This window comes from Tamandua tetradactyla, chromosome 20 (assembly GCF_023851605.1).
Source record: "Tamandua tetradactyla isolate mTamTet1 chromosome 20, mTamTet1.pri, whole genome shotgun sequence".
Classification (NCBI taxonomy): Eukaryota; Metazoa; Chordata; class Mammalia; order Pilosa; family Myrmecophagidae; genus Tamandua; species Tamandua tetradactyla.
Window position 1 is genome coordinate 34536140 of NC_135346.1, and position 24707 is coordinate 34560846.

General features: G+C 40.2%; 1 protein-coding gene across 14 annotated transcripts in view; it reads left to right on the forward strand.

Annotated features, from left to right (window-relative positions):
* The window catches only part of GRIA1 (glutamate ionotropic receptor AMPA type subunit 1), a 394307-nt gene that overhangs the window by 187275 nt on the left and 182325 nt on the right, over positions 1–24707 (forward strand). For all 14 annotated transcript variants that reach the window (XR_013166270.1, XM_077137459.1, XM_077137460.1 and 11 more), the window contains 3 exons: positions 333–572; positions 5243–5427; positions 11879–11932. Coding sequence is in view for 13 of the 14 variants with exons in the window: in XM_077137459.1 (XP_076993574.1) it covers positions 333–572; positions 5243–5427; positions 11879–11932 (479 nt within the window). In the remaining variant the exon portion in view is untranslated. The remainder of the gene's footprint in view (positions 1–332; positions 573–5242; positions 5428–11878; positions 11933–24707) is intronic.

The following is a 24707-nucleotide window of genomic DNA, read 5'->3' on the forward strand; positions in this document are numbered from 1 at the left end:
ATGAAAATGCTTTGTAGACATGATGACTATAACTAATAGTATACTATAACTAATGCTATAATTAATAGCTATGACAACATCCTGCATGGAATAGGCACCACATAAATATTGGATTAGACAAGTGGGTAGATGAGTTGGTAAGTGGAATGGATAGATGGGTAGGGTGGATAGGCAGTTGGATAGATTGGTAGGTTGAGAGGATGGATAGATTGGCTGATGGATGGGCAGATGATGGATCGAATGGATGGACTGGTGGATGGATTAACTTTGAACCATCTGACAGCTTCTTTGGAACATCTTCTACCCATTAATCTTCTCTTCTCCTCTTTCAGTCTGTTCTCAGTTCTCCAAGGGAGTCTATGCCATCTTTGGGTTTTATGAACGGAGGACTGTCAACATGCTGACCTCCTTCTGCGGGGCCCTCCACGTCTGCTTCATTACACCGAGCTTTCCTGTTGACACATCCAATCAGTTTGTTCTTCAGCTGCGCCCTGAGCTGCAGGATGCCCTCATCAACATCATCGACCATTACAAGTGGCAGAAATTTGTCTACATTTATGATGCCGACCGGGGTAAGGCAGGGGTTGGGGCAGGGATCCAGTTGAGGTATGCAGAGAAAATCAATACAAGGAAAGAGAGTGATGCCTCCCTGAGAAGCATGGGGGAATGATTCAGACATGCTTTATTTCTATGGACCGACTTCACAGTGGCTAATCTCTAACTCACAGTGTGGAAACACACCTTTTGAAAGATTAATTGTTTTAATGCACCATGGCATGCTATAGCTCACCAATCTTCAAGGCTCTTGAATACAGACTCAAAGCCCAGGGCCCTCAGGTAAATGGCTTATGGCTTATGGCTTAGCACGTGGCTGTTAGGAACATCAACTCTGAAGTCAGACAGACCTGGATCTGAATTCTTTATCCTCTGCTTTCCACGTGTGACTTTGAGCAAGCTCTCCATGCCTGTTTCACCATTTATGTAACAGATATAAAATTCTTTATGACTCCATTTAATCATTTCTACATTAGGAATAAGTATAGTATCTACCTCATAGAGTTGTTGTGAGGACTGAATGAGATAAGAACTGGAAAGTGTTCAAACAGTACCTGGCACATAGTAAGTCTGTAATATATGTCAGCTGCTGTCGTTGTCATCGTTATCATCATCAACATCGTCATTATCATTAATCCGTCCCCTCCCCAGGCCTTCCTCATTCTGCCTGTACCTACATTTTGAATTTTAGGTCATATTTTCCAAATTATTCCTGTATTTTTTTAAAAAACTTTTTAAATTGTATAATATACATACAAAGCAAAGAAAGGAAAAAGCAGTACTTTTCAAAGCATTCTTCAACAAGTAGTTACAGGACAGATGGCAGAGGTTGTCATGGGCTACCATACTGTCATTTCAGATTTTTCCTTCTAGCTGCTCCAGAATGTTGCAAGTTAGAAGGGGTATATAATTTTTTGTCATCACTTTTTTTTCTTTTTTTGTGAAAAATAACATATTTACAAAAAAATAAATTTCAAAACACAGCACAACAATTAGTTATAGAACAGATGTCAGAGTTTGGAGGGGTTACAATTTTACAATTTTTGGTTTTTACTCCTAGTTGCTCTAAGACACTGGAAACTAAAGGAAATATCAATATAATGATTCAGCTATCATACTCATTTGTTAAACCCTACCTTCTCTGTATAACTCTACCATCACCTTTGATCTTTCTCCCACTATGGCTATTCTACCTTCTTCATGTTGGAAGAGGCTGCCAATAATAAAAGGTAGGGAGATGGAACTAGCTGATGTTCTGGAAAGACAGCCCCTCTAGGTTTCAGGACTTATCTGGTCCAGGGACCTATCTTGAGGTTGTAAGTTTCTGGAAAGTTACCCTACTACATGGAACCTTTGTAGAATCTTATCTATTGCCTTAGATGTTCTTTAGGATTGCCTGGAATGGTTTTGGTTAGAGGTTGGCAAGTTATGATAGGTAGCAATGTCTAACTGAAGCTTACATAACAGTGGCCTCCAGAGTAGCCTCTCGACTCTATTTGAACTCTCTCAGCAACTGATACCTTATTTGTTACACTTATTTTCCCCCTTTTGGTCAGCATGACTTGGTTGATCCCATGGTGCCAGAGCCAGATTTATCCCTGGGAGTCATCTCCGATGCCACCAGGGATACTTTCACCCCTGGATATCATGTCCCATGTAGTGGGGAGGGCGATGAATTCATTTGCAGAGTTGGGCTTAGAGTGAGAGAGGCCACACTTGAGCAATAAAAGAGGTCCTCTGGAGGTGACTCTTAGGCATGCCTTTAGGTAGTATAAGCTTCTCTGCTACAGGCATAGCCTCACAAGAGCAAGCTTCAAGATCAAGGGCTTGGACTATTGATTTGGATGTCCCTAATGTTTAACACAGTATCAGGGGTTTTCCCAGTGGTAAAGTTTAATAGTTTCATATTTTTTTCTCCCATCCCTCAAGGAACATTGCTAATACTTTTTGATTATCTGCTTAATATATTCTATGATACATCTAGCCATCACATTAAACTGTATAGTATTCCTGTACTGTTATTCTTCTCTGCATCTTTATACATATTCTCTCCACTTTTTGGAATGCATGTCCTTTCTCAAATCTACATATGTAAATCTTCCCCCTCCTTTCCACAGCCTGCTCAAACATCACTTTTTTCCATGATCCTGTAATTAAGGACACTCTTCCTTTGTCTAACTCCTATAATGTTTGTCTTGTACTGCCCCACCTTTCCCTGTATACTTAATTGTCCTCTAAGAATTTACTCATTCACTTATTTAAGTGAATGGATCATAGAAGGCCAAGAAGCTGAGGTAAAGGAGTTTTACCCTGTGTGTTAGTTAGATTCAGTTGTCAACTTGGCCAGGTGAGCATACCTAATTCTGTTGCTGCGGACACAAGCCAATGGTATGTGAACCTCATCTGTTGCTAATTACATCTGCAGTCAGTTAGAAGGCGTGTCCACTGCAATGAGTGACGTTTGACTTAATTGGCTGGTGCTTAAATGAGAGAGTGCCAAGCAGCACAGCCTAGCAGCTCGGCATTCCTCTTCTCAGCACTAGCAGCTCAGCCCAGGCCTTTGGAGATGCAGAAAGAAGTCACCCCGGGGAAAGTTGTTGGAACCCAGGGGCCTGGAGAGAAGACCAGCAGAGACCATCTTGTGCCTTCCATGTAAGAAAGAACCTCAGTGGAAAGTTAGCTGCCTTTCCTCTGAAGAACCAACAAAATAAATTCCCTTTTATTAAAAGCCAATCCATCTCTGGTGTGTTGCATTCCAGCAGCTAGCAAACTAGAACACCCTGTTTTCCAAGTAAACAGCGTCTCCTTTTCTCAAAAGAGAAAGAAAGCCTTATGCTCCTTTGAGTAGGAGAAGTTTGTGAAAATGTTTTTTTTTAGAAGCATTAGGTGAGCATTATTATATTTGAAAAGGAAGAGGTAGGAGAGGCCAAAGAATCCTGATTTTCTCAATTATCCCCTTCCCTCTTCCTTTGTTTGATGATTTCCCTCTCAGACAGCAGACACTATGGGTGTCACCTGGAGAAGGTCTGTTTCAGGATGAGTGAGCTTTGTAGCCTAATGAAGCTTGAGGCCTGGAAGTGACAAAACCAGAAAAACAAACCTTTGCTTATAGGGGAGATTCTCTGTGGCCTGCAGAAGCACTTGTACCCTTGAAAGGACTCTGCTTGCCTCACAGCTCTGCCACTTGCTCACCATGTGATGTTGAAAAAATGACTGACTCTCCAAATCTCAATTTGTGTAGTACATACCTCACAAGATTACATGAAGTAAAGATAGGTGAGAACAGTGCCAGACACATATAAACCTTCAGTAAATGAAAGTCTCAAACATACCAGACAAGTTGTACTGGAAAAAAGAAAAAAGTCAGATAGGAAGGCTTAATGGAATCAGCCTAGAGATGATTTTTGAGAACAGGCACCATATTGGTCACTGTGGGAGGGATTAGCAGTGTCACTGGGAAACAAATTATGTAGATACAAAATATTAATAATGCAGGAACACAATGACCATTTGTGGTAGGCAGAATAATGACCCTTCAAAGATGTTAGCACCCTCATTCCTTGGACCTGATAATATGTTGTTAATGGCAATGGTGGAATTAAAGTTGTAGATCAAGTTAAGTTTGCTAATCAACTGACTTTAAAATAGGGAGATTATCCTGGATTATCTGAATGGGCTCAGCATAATCATAGTGATCCCTAAATGTGCAAGAAGGAGGCAGAAGAGTCAGTAACAGGGTGATGCACATGTCTAAAATACTTGATCAGCCATTGTTGGCTTTGAAGACAGAGAGGGTGGCCACAAACTGAGAAATGCTGGCATCCTCTAGAAGCTGGAAAAGGTGAGAAAATGGGGTTCTTCTCAAAAGCCTTCAGAAGAAACGTGTTCCTGCCAACACTTTGATGTTAGCCCATTTCAAACGTCTGACCTCTAGAAATGTAAGCTAATAAATTTGTGTTGTCACTAAATCTGTGTTCCATTCTTAGAGTTGCAATAGCAAAATTAATATGCTACCTAAGGCTCAAAGATGAAAACAAAAATAAAGCAGCCTCCTCTACTATTCAATTAACTATGAATCAGAAAAAAAAGTAGTTTAAGTCAGTAGATATTTATTTAACACCTACTATGTGTAAGACACTTCATTAGGTGAACATTCACTAATTTAATCAGCAGTTATTTGGTGCCTATTTAGAGGATAGGTTGACAGACTTAGTAAGCAGCTACTGAGAGTACAAAATAATAACCATATTTATGAACCATTGCTGTATATCACACTCTATCAAGTATCAGGCATTCTCACTTAGTCTTCCTAATGACACTGTTATGTAGGTATTATGAACATTGCCATTTTATTGTTGAAGAAACTAAGTTGAGAAAGGCTAATTACCATGCGCAAGGTCATTTAGCTCATTATGTTGTTGCATCAGAATTTGAATCTCAGATGGTCTCATTCCAAAGATTAGTTATAATTACTAGCTCTACTGCCTGTTATATACTGAGGGCAGAAACACGAAAGAGACGTGTGCCTGCCCTACCTGAGCTTAGACTTCGCGTAGTCAGTGAACGCTAGAGCTAAACTTGGTGGATTGAAGGGGTGGAGAGTGAAATGAATGCTTGGTAGAAGCAGGGTGGTTCCTGTGTATACTGATGCTCTGCCACTTTTCTGTCCTGCTTGCCCCGTCTCCAGGTTTGTCTGTCCTGCAAAAAGTCCTTGACACAGCTGCTGAGAAGAACTGGCAGGTGACTGCAGTCAACATTTTGACAACTACGGAAGAGGGATACCGGATGCTCTTTCAGGACCTAGAGAAGAAAAAGGAGCGACTGGTGGTGGTGGACTGTGAATCGGAACGCCTCAATGCTATCTTGGGCCAGGTAGTGAGGGCAGCCAAGACTCAGAGTGGGCAGGCGCAAAGGGAGTAGGAGAGCAGAGAGAAAGAGGAAATTTGTTTTCTAGTACAATGCAGATTTATTCGATCTAAAGAGAAATCAGAGTGAGAAAGAGGAATTTTAAGCTGTTCTCTGATGGTTCATTCAATCATTTATTCTTTCATTCATGCACATATGTGTACTGAGCACCTACAGTGTACCAGGCACCATCACAGTCACTGAGGATGCAGCAGAGATTGAGGGAGACAAGGTCTGTGCCTTCATGGGATTTGCACAGACAATGATAATAACTTCATGTTCAAGTGAATGCTGTGTAATTATATAAAAATGCGACTAATGTGCAGTACATTTTAAAAGTATATATAAATGGTGTAGGTAAAAGCTAATGTGATGATACAGGGGTAGAAGGACTAGATGGATATCAGAAAACATCAGCCTCAATTTAGTGTGGCCCAAAAAGCCCATCTCTTTGTCAGTTCCACCAGTAAAATGAGGGTGTAATATCTTATCTGATTGCCTCGTGAGGCCTTGTCGGAAGGACATATCAGTCCCTTCAGAAGATGGTAGAGATGATTGTCATTGTTAGCATCCTAATCATCATTAGTAATCATTGTCATGATCATAATTCCATAAAGGCCCATGCAATTTCATATACTATGCCAAACACTTTAGATATATGCAAAGATCCTGACAATACCACTCTAAGAAAAACAGTTGTCAGTTCCATTTTGCAGATAATACAAATGAGGATTTTAAAAGTAAACTACAGCCTCTTGCCTCTATTCTCTTGCAAGAGTGCCAGCATGCTCCTTCTCTGCATGTGTACTCAATTTTCTACCTACTTGCTCTAAAAAATAGAAAAAAAGAACACAATGAGATAACCATTTCACACCCATTAGAATGGATGCTGTTTAAAAAAAGAAAACAAAAAACCTAAACTACAGAGTTTCACCCAAAACTAAACAAAAGGTTTGAGTTCAAATCCAGGTATTGTTTCTGCTTCTTGAGTTGGTGGGTGGCCAGGCTCAAGATCACTGCTACAAAGCCCAGTGTGCATTTGCTTATTGAGGTCTGGCTATATGCCAGGTGTGGCTCCAGATCCTGCAGAACAGGTTTGTAAAAATAGACATAACCCCTGTATTTGTGAAACATATGAGCTTTGAGAGAGAAATGGAAATTAACCAAATAATCAGACAAGTTAAAGGAAACTTACAATTGTAGTTAGTACTTTAAAGGAAATGCACATGATGACGAGTGGTAAGCTTTTTAACCACTCTTACTTCTACTTTTATTTGAAAAAAAATGAGTAAAACCTACTTCATAGGGCTTTTCTGAGGACTTAATAAGTTAATACATGTGAAACATTTAAACCAGCACAGAAGAACATAGTAAATGCTTAAAAATTCTTGACTAGAAGGAGAAGAAGTAGAATTTGACTGTGTTGGATGGTTAAGGAAGGATTTTCTGATGAAATGATAGTTGAATATTGATGATGCACACTAATGGTGCTAAGATCTGAAAGATGAGGAATATATGGAATGGGGGTGAGAGGGAAATGAGAATTTGAGTTTGAAAACACTCTCTGTGCATTCTAACAAAAGTATATTTGGAAAATCAGTAAAGCTCTTCTTGTTTTTCCAAGTACAACTTGAAGATAACAGTTATAAATATATTATCCTGCTCAATGGTGGCCCAGAGAAGATAATTCCTACCCCTTTGTAAAATTAAGTGGGAAAGGAGCATATCCAAAAGGAGGAGGTATCACTAAACCTCCTAGTACTTGAGAGTTTCTCTTTATTCCAAAGGGAGTTTAGGTTTAAAAGTTTAAAACACTGATTGAGTCCAGCCCTTAGCACATGTCTGGTGAGGCCACCAGAGTGGTAGGTCTTGCTCGGATTTGCCAGGAACTGGTTCTTAACTAGATGAGACTAGGTGCCTTCCTTTTAACATCCTACTATTCACAAAATTTACTACTGAGATCTCATGAAATATCACAAGTAATGAGAGACTTGACAGGGCATCAAATGGTTCTCAGGTCAGTTGACCAAAGACCTCCTCCCAGTGTTTCCTTTTATTCTTACAAAATACATTATATTGCATTTTGGAGTTTGTGAAATGCTATTACATTAAAAACACGGATGCAGAACCAGATTCCTGGGTTCAGCTCCTCAGTCACTCTCTGATCCAGCATTTGGCACCTCATCCATTTGGCCCACTGACCTGATTTAAGAGTCCCACAGGCAGCAGGCACCTGCCTTTCTAAACTGCTTTCCTTGAACAAATTCATCTCTCTGAGAAATCAGTTCATTGTACACTTTATGACTAGGCATTGCAGTCTCAACAATCTTAGCCAGAGGTTTAGTCTCAGTGCCTCTGTTGCTCAGAAATAAAGCTTATGCCCACCATAGAATCAGCAAATCATACGTCCTTTTAAACCACATTTGTGTATTCAGATGTACTAGGAAAAAGTAGATTATGCAATCATTTTGCACCGTGCCATATAATTAAAGATGGTAGATTTAGGTACTTGACAGCATGACAAAGCTTATTAATAGCCCTCAAGACCCCTGGGGTCCCCACAGGGACTCTTGACAGCAGCTCAGCAATCACTCAGAGGCCTTGGCATCTCAACAGGGGTAGATTTTGAAAGTTAGGGATTGTTGAAGACACTAACCACATGTGTTTGAATGTACAAAACATAGATCTGGCCTCCCCTCTTAGAAAGAGAAGTGAACAAAATATGTCGTCATCGAGATGGAAGCTGTCTGGGCTGTATGGAGATAGGGGACTTCAATTCTAGTTCTTAAGGGAGGCATGTAGGGTAAAGTTAAGAGTGTAGAATCTGGAGTGAGATTACCCTGGATTCAAATCCAAGTTCTACCATTTATTAACTTTGTTGCCATGGGCCGGGTTTTAAACCATTCTCAGTCTCATCCATAAAAAAGAAATTATAATCGTAATAACAACAATAATAAAATACCTTCATTTAAGGGCTTTGAAGAAGATTAAAATAATTGATACGTGGTACAGAACTCAGAGCCTCCTTCACAATAACAGAGATGCATGTGTTACTCATTTTTTGCTACGTCTGCTGCCAGCTATCACTGACTTCTTCAATCATTTCCTTCTTTGGGCATTAGTGTACTTATCTGTAAAATAGGAATGAAAATTCTTATTATATAAGGCTGGTAAAATATGGGATGAGATAGGAGATGGAGAAAGTGCTGAAATATGCTGAAGTGTTTTTAATAGATTGATGATTTATCCTAAGTTGCTCTATGGTAAAGATCATAACCATTGCTACTATTTTTGTGTGTTTACTTCTCTGTATATTAGGTACTATGACTAACCCTTTTCATGCATAATCCCAGTTAATCCTCACATCAACTCTGTGACACAGCTTCTATTAATTTCTTTGTTTTATAAAGAAACAAGTGCTTATACTTCCCCAAAATCTAATAGCTGGTATATAAGAAAAGCAGAAAGTCAAATTCAGCTTGGCCTGATTACTTGTCCAAAACTCTTAAAAACTCAACTTTTCTGCTTCTGCTGTCTGCAGCTAACTCCTCTGTCAAAGGACAGCTTGGGTTTTTTAAAGAAATGACCTGTTTGTTTGGATATTTTAGATTGTAGTACATTGACATTATTTTTTTAAATTGTTGGATTGTTCCATCCAGATAAGACCATTGAGCTGGAAGATCTTAGATGTCGCTTCATTTACCGCTTCACTCACATTTTGTAAATGGGTGGCTGACACTCAAATTGGTTGAATTATTTGCTTTGGTTTAGAAAACTGGTTGGGAAGAACTCACATCTCCTGGAACTCATATCTCCTGAATTATAGTCTGATGTTCTAGACTATTTAACACTCATTAATTGGGATCCTTTCAGTCTGATATAAAGTATTCTGCCTAACCTAAGAAAGGGGATATGAATCCAAATTTCAAATAGGTCATGAATGTCTTAGAAACCCTTCTGAACAATTTAGGGTTTGTTCTGTAAACAGTGTGGAGTCAATGAATGTTTTTGAGCAGGGGAACAGGGTTATTAGAATATAGTACTTTATTAATATACCAGACCCCAATTACATAATATATATTATATACCATATATATATATATGTATTATATATTTTATGTATATATATATATACTATCTATTAAATTCAGAGTGAATTAAAGATGATAGAAAACAGGACCCTTGGGGCCATCCATCACATCACTCTGTCTTACTGTCTTATAATACTTTTCACTTGCTGAAGTCTTGTTCATTTATTTATTTGTATATCCACCATCTGGCTCCTTACTAAAATGTCAGCTCTGCTCAGTGAAGACATGGACATTGCCTCACTTGTTTACAGCTATATCCCTAGCACATTGCATAGTGCTTAGCCTGTAGTCTGTGTTCAGTAAATGTTTGTTGAATGAATTAATTAATTGTAGAAGGATTTAAAGAGGAGTTAGGATTAGAGCTCAGCCATAAAGGATATGAATAATCAGAAAGAATGGCAAGGGCATTCCAGACACAAAGATCATGAATAAAAGCAGTAAGGAGAAATGAGCTGTGAGGGAATGGGGCAGTGAGGTGCAAGCCCCATGTGAATTCTGCATTGCCTTTATATCACCTTTCTTGATCTGTAGCCCTGAGTGCATTTAGCTGTTTATCTGTTTATGGGTCTCCTCTCACTAGACTGCAAATTCCAGAAAGGCAAGCACCATGCTTGTCTCAGTTTTTACTGTAATGCCAACACTGCTTGGTACATAGTAAGCTCTTAATAAGTGTTTGTGAAAGAAGGTAGGAAAGGAGGGAAGGCAGGTCAATGGGTAGGAGGTAAATAAGTGGATGGGAAGATGGTATTAGGTTTAACTGTATAACATTGCTGGTTTTTATAAGTCAAAAGTTGTCAGTTATTGTCTGTTTCATATGTTTCAAGGAATAATTTCATCTTATAGGGACTGTGCATCTCCATTTCCCGAATGTGGCTGGATTTGAAATATCTTTTATTTGTTGTTTAGTATGTATTAGAAGTTGAATAGGTTTTTGGTAAAGGTATCTCATTACTGAAAGGGCTGCGAACCATTTGACAAGAAAATGAAAAAAGTAGTGAAGAAATATTAATAAAACTATCATCCCAATAGTATTTGAGCTGCATGGTCTGGAATTTCACAGTCTAACCACTGTTTGAGGGCATTCATCGTTTGTGCTTGCATTTAATTATTCCCCACATAAAAAATATGTGAGCCACTATGCACATACATCCTATTAAGTGGATGTCTGAATGTGAATTTTAATAACCTTGGAAATTTATTCAGTTAGAAAAGAAGCCGAAGTGCTTCTCATGTATTTTATGTCTCCTTGCAACAATACAGATGGAGAAGCACTGAGTGGGGTATACTAACCCCAATTTGATGAGGGAGAAATGAAGAAATAGATCAAGTTAACTAACAGGCTGAGCTAGGGCTAGAACCGAAGTGCCAGGTGAGCCTGCAGTTTTGTCTGTTCCTTGATAGGTCGTATATCTGATTGCTCAAGCAGACCTCTAGGCAGTTCTGTCTACAAATATTTTTCTACTTGCAATAATTGGGGACAGTGAGTGCTTAGAATAGAAGGGTGTTTCAGAACCATGGCACTTGAAGATTAGTCAAAATCAGGCATCATGTGGAGACTTTATGTTGTAGAAAAAGGACTAGAAGTCCTAAGAATCAGGTTCTAATCCTGACACTGCTATCAGACTGCTACCTGACCCTGGGCATGTCACCTTCCCTTTAGTTCTTGGCTTTCTATCTTTATGTGAGGGTTTGGACCACATGATCCTGATATTCCCTTCGAACGATCTGTTAATATCTGAGTAACCCCAACTGGCTTATGGGGGAAAGCACAAAATTCAGGTAGAGAAGAAACTGCATTTGATCCTGGTTCATGTGAAGAATTAAAAGTCTAGAAGTGGGCTAGGAATCATCCACCTACCCATTCGACCATCCATTCATCCATCCATGCATCTGTTTATCCAAGGAGCAGATATTGTCATGTCATTGGCAAGGTATCCAGCACAGCACAAGATTTCCACCAGGGGAAAAATCTCCATGTATAAGCAAGGCTTTGTGGAGAAAGGCATGAAGTGAGCATTCCAGTGGGGTCCTTAAGGTTGTCATTAAGACCCCTCTACTCTTGAAATCGGACAAACTTGACTGCAAATCCTGGATCATTAATTTAATAGATGGTTGAACTTGGGGAGTGCCTCAGTTCCTTTTCTGTAAATTCAGAACACTAACACTGCCAGCATCTTTGGATGATTGGGATATTGTAGGTTGAGTAATTACAACAGAGCCAGGCACATTGTAAGCTCTTAGTTAATGCTAGTCAATATTATTATTGATCTTCTTGTAGATTTAATAATTATTATTAATGATGAGTCCCCTTTTGTTGTGTTTTGTAGATTGTAAAGCTGGAGAAGAATGGCATTGGCTATCACTACATCCTTGCAAATCTGGTGAGTGGAGCACTGCTGAATCTCAGCTTGGTGTCTTTCCGTATTTGGGGACTGTTCTAGTTTGCTTGCTGCCAGAATGTGACATACCAGAAACAGAACAGATTTTAAAAGGGGAATTTTGTTAAGTTGCAAGTTCACAGTCCAAAGGCCTGAAAATATCCCAACTAAAGCATGGCTATAGACATTTGCAATCTAAGGCATCCAAGAAAAGATACATTGGTTCAAGAAGGCCAGTGAAGTTCATGATTTCTCTCTCAAGGGAAAAGGCACTTGGTGAACATGGCAGCATCTGCCTGCTTTCCCTTCTGGCTTCTTACTTCACGAAGCTCCCCCTAGGGGCATTTTCCTTCTACATCTCCAAAGGTCTCTGGCTGCACAGGCTCTGTGGTTCTTTCCCAAATGATTCCCTCTTAAAGGACTCGGTATGCAACCCCACTTGGAAGGGGGTGGAGACACACTTCCGTGAAAATCATCTATTCATAGGTTATCAGCCACAATTTGATGGTTTACATCTCCATGGGAACAATCAAAAAGCACCCAGCCAGCAATATTGAATGAGGATTAAAGGACTGGCTTTTCTGGGTCCACCACAGATTCAAACCAGCACAGGGACCTTGCTTGCGTCTACTTTCTCTGTCTGGTGCATACTGCCTGGGTGGAAGAGGCAATTCACAACTGCCTTCAGCCCGAGAAGTACTAAATTAACCTTTTCACTTCCACTTCTCTACTTGTCAAACCACAGCACACAGTTGATGAGCCTCTAATCTTCTTTGAAATAGAGCATGCTGATGGGCAAAATGTCATCAGTCTTCACATTATAGCTTCACTTGGCTCTGTCCCTTGGCCATCACCACGTCTTTGGATGAATATGTAAAATGCTTTAATCCCACGCCTATTGATTCTCTATTTTGACCCCAGTGATAGTTTTACTCTTTATAAATACAAACATTTAAATCATAATTATGCTAGTAATAACAAATCTTCAACCAGAAATAATTTTTCAGCATGAATAGTATGTCAATTTAGTTTTTATTCACCTTTCTATGTGAATGAGTGAGCCTGTCTTTAAAAAACAAAAGTTTTCATTTTAATGTACAATGAAATTCTTCTAATTGGGTGTAATTATTTTCCATGTTACAAAGAAGACTTGATTCATTGGGTTAATTTTTCTACATTTTATCTAGCATGTGCTATTATGAGTTTTCTTTTGTTGCCATTATTTCTGATGTCTGTTTTTTGTGGTTCATGTTTTACACATCTCCCTTTCTTTTTTTTGCATGGGCAAGTGCCAGGAATCGAATCTGGGTCTTGGCATGGCAGGCAAGAATGCTGCCAGTCCTATACATCTCCTTTTATATTATGAAGTTTGAATCTTCCATCAGTTGTTTTCCAAAGCCAAATTAATTTCATTTTGCCCTTAGTCCCATTTTTAAAAGAGCTTTATTGAGATGTAATTCATAGAGCATATAATTCACCCACCTTAAGTGTAAAATTCAGTGTAAAATTCAGTGATTTTTAATATATTCACAGGGTTGTAAAACCTTCACCACAGTGCAATTTTAGGCCTTTTCATTATCCCAAAAAGAGACCCCATAACCATTAGCAATTATTCTCCATCTCTGCTCCCCCAAACTCACTCAACTCTAGGCTAACACAAATCTACTTTATGTCTGTACAGATTTGCCTCTTCTGAACATTTCATATAAATGGGGTTCATACAATATGTGGTCCTTTGTGATGATCTTCTTTCACAGCAGATACTTTTTCAGGGTTCATCATGTTATAGCATGTATTGTGTTCCATTCCTTTTTGTTGCCAAATAATATTCCATTGCATGAATATGCCACATTTTGTTTACCCTTTCATTAGTTGATGGATATTTGAGTTGTTTCCATCTTTTCTCTGGTATATAAGGCTGCTACGACCATTTGTGTACAAGTTCTTCTCTTGAGTGTATACCTAAAAGTGGACTTTAATGTTATATGGTATTGCATTTAACATTTTGAGGAATATCAAAATTATTTGCTAAAGCAGCTGCATCTTCTATCAATTTTTAACTGGTAACACAATTTACCATGTGACGGTTTGAGTCATTGTCAGTGTTCCTTATTGGTAACTTTTTCTACAACGTTTGTTTATTACCTGGCCCATCTTTGCAGTTTTCTGTGTTTCCATTAAGATGTGATGTTTAGCTTTTTATCTATAACAAATTATACTATCTTCAGAGTTAGCCATGTGGATTATTTCTACCAGTAATACTCATTACTAGCTGATTGAGAGATTGATATTGTCTGCTTGCTTTTGAAGCAGAGGTCTTTAGTAGAATAAAAGCACAGGATCTGGATACAAATAAGTATCAAAAGGGCAAGGTATAAAAAAATGGGACCAAAGCATCCTAATCCTTATATTCTGTCCCTCTTTCTGTCCTGATTTTAAGCCTTAGATACATCCCTGTCTTATCTTTTCTTCCCCTTCTAAACTTCCTTGTCTTGGCTGTCCCATTATTTCAGGATCACACTGGTATCAAGGTGAGCTTATTGAGAAAGGTTAATTTAAACTCAGATTTTAATGGCTCCGAGATTTCTGCATTTTAAATGGCGGTGGCCATCCAAAGACTTCTGAGGAACCGAAGGTCTCATTTCCCCAAATCATTTGCAATGATGGATTTTTAACTTTGGAGTGAGAAAAGCCCTTAACTTACCAAGAATGCAAGATCCTTAGTGCTAAAAGGGACTCTGGAGGTTAACTCTATCTAAATCTCATTTGCTGTAATAGAGGAAATACCAAGAGGGTATAACTTGTCCAGGGCCATACATAAGTCTGCAGTAGATCTAGGCTTAACACCAAGGTTAGTTGGCAACATTCAGTGCATCTTTCGCTTCAGACCTGGTGAACACCCTGTGGCTTGAACATGCACTGACCAAGGGTGGGGACATGGAATGTTACCCCTCTGGGGAAAGACAGAAATTACATATCCTTGGCTTGAGGCCACTGAAAGACCCCAGGTAATTAAGTTGCCAGCCTCCATCTGTTGCCCAGTGACCCCTCCACCACAACATCACCAAGTTATCCCCTTGAGTTTCTATATCCTTCTGATCTGCGTTTTTCTTCTTTTGACCTAATGAGCTCTCAAATCCTTACAAATGCCAGCTAATAGGATGCAAATTGCATATACCATCCAAATACAAAAGGTTTGCATGTTCCAATAGATTAGTTGATAATGAGGCTTCAAATTACTAATTAATTCAGTTTGAAACATAGTTGAGTATGTGGTGTTTTTCTTCCCACTTCAGAGAAACAACGCAATTTATAAGATGATAATTTTTAGAAATTCCGCCATGTAATTAGCCTGCTGTTGCATGGTACTGACCCCCTCCTTCAGAGTGTTTGTGATTAGGGTGTAATTATAGAGTTAGAGACAGAGGAAGCTTTTGAAAGGTTTTTAAAAGGAGGGGGCTATACTTTTGTAGTTCTTTCTGTCACTGTCGGAATGCATGAGCTTCAATGTAGCCAGTAACTTTCTTCTAGCAAATGACTTGGGTGGGATGTTTGGGGGGTTCAAATAGCCAAGTTCGGAGGGCTTCTGGAAGAAAAGAAGAAAGGAAAGTATGGGTCATGGAAGAGAACTTGTAGGCAGGAAGTGAAAAAATCCCTGCTTTTATGTCCAGACACCACCTTTAGCATCTTTGTGGGTTTAGAAAATACCCTAGCCCTCGGTTTCTTCATCTGTCATTTGGATATAATAGTTCTTGATCTACCTACTGATCGTGTCAGTGGGGAGACTAAATATGTTGCCTAATGCCACCATGTCTTGAAAAGTGAGAAGTGCTTTGCTCGAGTGGAGATTTCTTATTTCATATGCTGAACCCAGCCGTCATACATATTCTCAAATGGTGCCAGTGTGTGTATATGTGCAAATATGTACATACACACATATATGTATAGTTTACATTTTATATATGTTTGATAGGATAGATGTGTTCTTATATTTCCATAGCATTGGTGTTCCCATAAAGTGAACTTGAGCCATGCAATTTTAGAGTGCCATGTCTCTGTTTCGTAGAGAGGTATCTGGGCCTTGGAAACCACTGGAAGGTCAAGCCATCCATTTGGGCTGTCATTTCTTCTCCAAACTGCATAGCCCTGATGCCATTCACTCACTGCCCTGAAACTGTGGTCAGAACAAATACCTGCCAGTTAGAGCTCCTTTCTCTGTGGCCCACCAGCAGCAAACCTTAGACCAAACTAGTATATCTTCAAGTGGGGGACCAGTGGACCCCCATAATGCACCTGCGGAGCCAGTTTAGGAAATACTTCACTGACAATTAAATGCTTTGGTGCCACTGCAATTGCAAACATGAGTACTCAAATCATAGGCAAATGACCAGATTATTAATATTGATAATTTAGAGTATCATTGAAATAAAAGCCCAACATTTAAAGAATCTTGAAGAGAACAAGTAGACAACTGAGAATTTATATGGGATCCAGCAGACCCCAGTTTGAAAAATATTGAAGTTAAGGGTGGACCATATGGAGCTTCATGGGAATATAATGACAATAATAATAACAACAATACCTCCCATTTGTACACCATATTTAGCTTATGTGATGTTTTTACATGGATCATGTCATTGGGGTTTTGAACTTCACAGTACTTCTTTGAATAAGCAAGGTAGAATCCATCATCCCCATTTTACAGATGCAGGAACTGAGGCTCGAGAGATATTGGTATTTAAGACAGAATAGGAAGGCAGGAGCCTAAGGAATTCAACTCCCAGGAATCTGACAAAAACCAAGTGATATGAATACAAGACTAGGAAAGTCAAGCTAACCTGATGCCGAGCCCTGTGAGACACTGAACTGGGATTCCATAAACTCACTAATGAATAATAATAATAATAGCAATAACAATGATTTCTACAATTTATCAAATAATCCCTGCATTCTAGACATAATGATACATACCCTTAAATACTCATCTATTAAACCCTCACAATAGCACTTGAGATAGAGAATATTATCCTTGTTTTCCAGATGAGGAAATTGAGGTTCAGAAGAGTTAAGTGATTTTTCCAAGGTTACAAAGTTTTTAAAGTAACAGAGCTGGAGTCCTTCCCTCCCCCCGTGTCTACACAACTCTGAAGTCTGTGTTCTTACTACTGGGCCATTGTGACTGCTGAGCATGGGACAGGGAGTAGAAGGGTTGACAAGAGGACTTGAGTTTAATTTTTGCCCACAGTAGCCGTGAAAACCTGGAATTTGAACCGAGGCTCTCAAAACCCCTGTTGGACATGTTTTACATTATACGTTGATGCATAGTACTTGTAATTCTAGAGTATACGGAAGTTGAAGAGATGGTGGACTCAGATCATCACAGATCTTATTGGGGCATTTGGGGCCAAGGCAGTCAGCTGTTTCAACTGGGTGGTTGCGAATAAACTCCTGTGGAATGTTAGTCTTGGAAATGTTGGTCCATATGGCAGCTACTATAAGCTCCCAACTCCAAGCCATCCCTTTGCCAGATCAGCCCTAAGAAGAAATTGTTCTTTACTCTCCTTGCTCCCCTATGGTGCAAAATCTGTCAACTCCTTCTCTAAGGCCTATCTTACTCACTTTATCTTTGTACCTCTCTTCCCACTGTCTTAGTGACATGCACAGTTACATATGGTTTCTGCAGCCCCTGGGGAGGCAGCTGGCACAGTAGTTGGCAAGGGTGACTGTAGCTGTATGACATGAGGCAAGTTTCCTACCTTCTCTGAGCTTTCATTGTGAAAAAGTAAAAGTGATTTTCTCTACCTCTTCATGGGTTGCTATGAGAATTAATTAAGGTAATGTATATAAAGCATATATGGTACTATTTGTAGCACTAAAAAAGATGTTAATTGTTACCATCATCATCCTATCACCATTATTAGTAATAGTAAGGAAGGAAGTCATTTAATGTCTAGGGACTAGATATTATTTTTGAGGTCCGTGAATCCCTCCTCCCAGACTTAAATCTTATGTACCTGTTATGTGCTTCCATAGCCCTATATATGTTTCACTTATGATAATTTCAATTAAACAACTGATTCACAATTATTTGTATTCCTCCCTGTTTGCCCATAAGCTCCTGTAGAAAAGACTGTGTCTGCCTTGTTCACTGTTGAATTCCCAGTGCCTGGCATGTAATGGGTATTCTTTAGAAAGTCATTAAGTGAATGAATGAGGGAGTAAAATGAGTTCTCAAGAAAAAAACAGTGTTTGCTTGCATATATCCCATGCATTTAAAGGCAAATTCCTTGTGTCTATACTAAATGAGACTGGTGGACTATGAATTCAGTTGTGAATATGCAAATAAGTAAATAGAGATGGTCCTAAGAAGACTTCTCACTCACTTTGCATAAAGGGCCAAGATCTCCTCTGTAGCATTCTTAAGGGAAGCCTATCATTTCTCCCTGAATGATTCCCAGTACCTCTGAGATGCCCATCCTCCTCTAGAACTGTTCTGACAGTTTCTATTGTCTTCTTCAAATAGATGCAGACCACCCCCATATCACCCTCTCCTCTGCCCTGGTTCCCTTGCCTTCTGATGCTTGTAGAAAACATCTGCCATCTTCCACCGAACATCTTTCTGGATTTGGAAATGCTACCCTGCCTGCTCTTTAGTGTTTACTGCTCCAGCATGAACCCTTTCCTATTCTCTCAGTGTTTTCCCACAAGATGTGGTTCCAATGAACCAAATGAATATCGAACATGGACCAAGCATGCCCTCATGCCTATACTATGCCAGGCTCATGCAGGAAACACCAAGGGGCATAGCCTTGGCTTCTAGCCATTGGCTAGAAGCAATATGACCTTATCTTCCAGCTAGATTGGTGCATGTAAACAAAGTTTTAAAAATAAAGTCAGAGGAAAGTCAGTATGCATCCATAATTCAAAGCCTCATAAAAGAACACATGACCCACCGCAGTGTGTAGGTGGTCAGAAACTGACAGGGTCTTGCTCAGTTTCACTTTATTTGGGGAAGATCGTGGTGCCTCTACACAACCAGGAGTTACGTGTAGAGTGTGCCCCACCCGTGTTTCAGATAGAGCTGAAGGGAGTCTGTAAACTCATCTCATCCAGTCCCCTCATTTAACAGAGCTGGACATCAGAGGCCCAGAGAAGTGACCTGTTGGACCTCAAAGTTATACAAAAGAGCTGGACAAGGATTTGAACCAATAGTTTGCTCTGTTCTTTGGTGTTGATCCCCACTTCCCTCCGCTGAAGTCCACCCTTTATTTCCACAGTGTGCATGTGTACCTGTGTGTTTGCATGTGGGTGTGTGGGTCTATGTGTGTGTGTTAGAGAGAGAGGCAGAGAGCAAAAGGTTCAGAGGCTCTCTCTTCTTCTTTCCTGTGCCCCCACTTTCAGAGTTTCTCTCCACTGATGAGGCTCATTCCAGCTTTCCTTCTACCTCCCACACAGCCTCCCCTTTCTCCCTCTGCTTTCACCTCCCTCTTCTGTAACAGAACACATGGATCAGTTTGTGTTAACCATGTTATCATGTTTGACACTTCAGAGAGCCTGTGAAGGTAAAGGGGACGTGAGTGGGTAGAAAGCCCAATCTTAATCCCAATGTATATTCTCTTCCTGGGTGGTCCAAGCAACCCATCAGACAAGGCACAGTCTTGTTACTCTTTGTGCTGACACCTTACGCTCCCATTTCATTTGGGAATAATCTATCCTCAGAGACCCCTGAGAGTTTCTGTGTCCCTGCCATAAAAGGGGGATTAAATTCCTATTTGAATAATGAAGAACCAAGGTTCAACATGGAAGTTGAAAGAACTTTATCAAGGTCATGTAGCTAAAACTAGAATTTGAGTTCAGCCCTGTCTGATTCTAAAGACTAGGTTCATTACTCTGTCCAAATCAGGGAAACCTTCACAGCTCTTAGGCCTATTCCAATAATTGGGCAAAGCTGAGAAATAAGCTCCCTTCCTCTTGAAACTGCCTAAAAGTTAGTCTCAGTCACCACTCAGCTGGTGACCTTGGGCAAGTCATATGAACCTCAGCTTCCTTATTTATAAGCATACATATTAATAAGTTCCTCATAAGATAAAAAATGAAAATGTTAATTTATGTAAAATTTGGAACAGTGGGAGTACCAGAAGCCCAGGGCCTTCTTCTAACTCTAACACTGACTTATCACTTGGGCAAATTTTTTTTCTGTGTCTCAATTTGTTCAAAGTTGGCACAATGCTTTCAAAAGGAATAAATTTATCAAAAGGACCTTGCCAGCTATGCAATTCAGGGTTCTAGTTTTCTACCCTCTGAAAGCTGCATTGGCTCCCTTCCTCATAAGAGAGAGGCTGCTTATTAATCTCAAACTCTTGGTATTTGCATGCTTTGTTCCTTCAGGCCTCACACACCATGGCTAATTTGGAATAGCCCTAGTGCCTCTCCATGCTGGATCACCTCCTGTAGACCACAGCACGTTTGCTAGGTAGTGGCTGCAATTCTTTTGCAAGAGAGTGGAGCCCCTGGCCTATACCAGCTTAGAAGAAGGAGGGAACCTCTAGCACCAGTTTTAGTAGGTGGTTGAGCTGATGTCTACCAAGAAGTCCTCTTTTCCTTCCCTGTCCCTCTTATTAAGACAGAAGAGCAGATAATATAGTAGAGTCCAACAGATCCAGGATATATGTAGCAGTTGATGGTATGGGCCCTAGAGCCAGACTTGCTTGTTCTGAAACCTGGAAAATTGCTTCACCTGTACGGCCTCAGTTATCTCATCAAAGAATGGGTATAAGAATTGACTTGTTAGGATGAAATGAGATAATGTATATAAAGTGACTAACATGGAGCCTGGCACCTACAGGGACTCAAGAATCATTGACTGTTATTTTTATTTATAAAAAAATATTTTTATAGTTATTATTTTAATCCTAGTACTCATACTTCTTAGCTGTAGCACCATGTGCAAGTTACTTAATCTCTTGGAATTTTTTGCCTACCCACTCCAAGGGCAGGCCACAAGGAATACATGAAGTAATATATGAAGAGCACCCTATACCATGCCTAGCACATAGTCTATGCCAACAAATACCAACTTCTCTGGTTAGGCAGGAACTATCATTAATTTATAAAAAGCATATCTGGGTCAGCTATATTTGAAGCTTTGCATTATAATTTCTCATCCTTAGATCAGTCCCAGCAGAGTGAGCTCTATTAATTCTGCTTATTTTTCAGATGAGGAAACAGAGACTGAAGTTTGAGTAACTCATCCAAGGTCACAGAGTTGGGTTTCAGTTGCACAGCTGTTTACAACTGTGTTCACACTCCCTCTCCTTCTTTGTGCTACAACTTGGTGTGTGAGCTGCAGGCTGCTTTTCACTTAGGCAGGTTTTGTTTGCTTTCTGCTGCTAGAGGCTGGAGCCAGTGCTCCCACCAGCTTCCCTGGCAGGGTTGCTAACTTCATCTTAAGTGGCATGAAAATTGTGGGGTCAACAACAAGGAAGTCCAGATGCTTGGCTTTGGGAAGCCCGAGAAGCAAAAAGACAAAGTTGGAAGAAGTATCTATGAGGGCCCAGGAAAGAAATGGCTTCAGTGAAGCTTGGCTGAGGCAGACAAATGCCTGATGCACACATAATCCCAGGGCCGCTAGAATTAACATTCGCTCCCTGTCCCTCTTCTCATCCTTTTGTTCATCAGTGAGAGCACAAACATGACCCCCAAGGGGAAGGCTCCTTTGTTGGGAGACTCCTTTGTGTAATCTTGTTTCCAAAATCTGTGCATTGAGGAAGGAATTAGGAAGCAAGGGTTGAAGTTGGCAGGGAGCTTGCCTATGAGAATTCCCTTTCATGTGTAGAATTGCCAGGCTTTTTCAGAGACTTGATCTGAAGGTTTGAGTTTGAAAGGGCCTTGGTCCTTTATGAGTCCAGGGGCCTAGCCTGGATGGGGTGGTGTAAAGGAAGCCTTCCCTACCACCAACTCCAGATTCTATAGATTGAACCAAAGCCAGAAAGCAGCACTTTCCAGGCGAATTGCAGTATGGCTTATCAGGTCGATGATGACAGTATAGGAAACTGAGTGGAAAGGAGGAGTATTGCGAAATATCCCTCCATGTGTCTACCCACAAAGATCATCTCCTTCTCACCTTGCTACTCACTGTCCCTCCCCTTGGGCAGGGAAACCATAATCCCTTCAGGGTTAGAGAAGGGTTCTTGAAAACAAGGACAAGATTGTTCTTGAAAACAACTCTGGGATTTGTTAAATAATACTTCGTTTTATCTTCATAATTCTCAGGGGCAGTAGATAATTGGGCGTTATCTATACCTCATTATGTCAGACAGAAAACTGATGTCTAGAGGGGAGGGAAATAGACCAAAGTCGTCCCTCCCAACAATATAGGAAATAATCAGTATCTAGAATCTAACATTGTACTTTCCCCTCAAGGGTGATGGTTAAAAGCTGAAATATGGCCTGGACTCATATCCTGGGTCTGTGCCATCATGAATGACTCATTGAACCTCCCTAAGCCTCCATTTGCTTACCTCTTAAATGGATTTAATATTATCATTTAATGTTACAAATAACATGACTGTTGTGAAGATGAAATGAGATCTGCAATGAAGCAAACAACATGATGCTGCACGGAGCAAGTAATGATGGTGACAAAGTGGTAATAGTTACAATAATAACTGCAGTGGTTGTTGTCATCAATGTTAAAATATATCCCTGTCATAAAGGGGGGTCAGGTGAAATTTCTCTGCTTCAAAGAGAGAATTGGCCACTATAAATGAAGGAAAAGATTTCCCTCCATCAAGGAGAAGGTCAAAGGAAAAGGTGGTCTGTTTCACTCTTTATCCAGAATATCCCCTGAGCAACCTCAGAACCATGAATTGGGCAAAGAAAAAAGAGCCTTATCCAGGGAAAACTCTTGTCATCTGGATCCACAGAAGGCAGTGAGGCCTGAAGCAGGCAGCCTAGCAGAGTCTGGACCCAATGGTTGACCTGGTACCCCATCCCACCTCCTGCTCTAGCAGCATCTAAGCCCCAGAGCAGCTGGAACCACAGTCTACCCAGAGATCTACTCCACAGTCTCTGCCCTAGTCTAAGAGAGAACTCAGTAGGAAGAGTGCTTACATCATTTTAAGTCTCTGTGTTCACCTCTGTCCTTCTCCCTTCCTTGCTTTGTATTCAAATCACCTTCCTGTCTCAGCATTCTCTCTGTGATGCTAGAATCTGTATACATGCTGCCTCCTGGTTTCTCTGTCTCAGGCCGCCCTTTGACCCTCATTCTCTTATTCCATGTTCTAAGTAATTCCCCTTCCTTTTCTCTTCCTCTCTTCTCCTGTACTCTTACGCACTCCCCACCCCATCCTACTCTGCCTCTTTTGTTTTTGTTCTTTCTTCATCTCTTGAAAGCTAAGTAAGTACTTTCAGAGTTCTAAGGCTGTACTAAGTATGGGAAGATCAAGGGGCTCTAGATGAGGACTTTTATGTGCAGGCAGTGTTCTAAGAATTTGAACTCATTTAATTCTCACAACAACCCTTATTTTACAGCAGAAAATGCTGAGGTGTAAAGAGTTTGACATGTCTGCACAGGTAGGAGGTAACAGAGGTGAGATTTGAATCCAACCCCCAAAGCTCTGCTGGTGTGTAAGCTCAGTGGCTCTGACATGCTTCATTCTATGGCTCTGACTCTGAACTTTGGAACATGTGTGCTCCCTGCTGTCAGTGTTCTTCCCTGGCCTCTTCCCCTGACCAAGGACTCCTCCTCTTTTGGGCTTCTTTGTTTCTGTTGGAAAGCTTTTCTTGTCCTCCAAGTCCAGGTTTTGGTCACTTATTTTTCTTAACAATTACTTACCAGCCTTTCCCACTAGACTTTAAATATCTTGAAAATAAGAACAAGACCTTTCTTATTCTCTCTTACATCTGTTTCTAGCATTTACATAGCAATATTAAGCAATCGTGAATGAGTGAATGAGCACCTAGAATATTCCTTTCCCGAATAGGTTCATTCTTTTCCACCAAACAGGCTTGGAAGGCCTATGACTGCTCCTTAAGCTGTGTTTCACCAAAAGGTGGGCTTGCTATGAGTTTTTGCCTCACTTTTCCTGGGTGAGAAAGTTTTGATCAGGTACAAGAAAGATTCCATCAGTTTGAACTCAAGCTAAAAGACTCTCCCACATTCCAGGAAACTTTGAAAGCCTAAAACTTTTGAGTTGACCTTTGGCTCTTTCTTCAAAGAGGCCTTGACCAGGTGTCAACCTTGGCTGCAACCATGAGGACAGAGTTAAGATGAGCGGTAGCTTAGGAAAACCAACTTATCCAGGCTGGGGAGTACCCCACTGCAGCCTTGCATTAAGAGCTCAATCTATGGGTCCTTGACCTTCTGCCACAAAGTGCCAACATTTCCTTCTAAATCTCAAGATGAAAAGAAACTGGTTTGTGAGACCCAGCCTGATTTTTATAATACCCTTTGTTAATGATGGACACTTCAGTAAAGGGGTCTGGTGTTTGTATGTTTCCAGATATTTCAGTGTTTATCCAAAGTATATGCCTCCCTTCTTTCAAAAGTAATTGGATAGGGAATACAAGGGTAGTTCAGTGGTAGAATTCTCGCCATGTGGGAGACCCGGGTTTGATTCCCAATCCATGCACTTCCCCAGAAACAAACAAAGAAGCAAAATAGACAAACAAAAATTAAACAAATGGTGCTGCAATAATGGGTTACTCACATGGAAAAAGAATGAAATGTGACCCCGCCATACAGTATACAAAAAAAAGGTAATTGCATAAGTCAGCT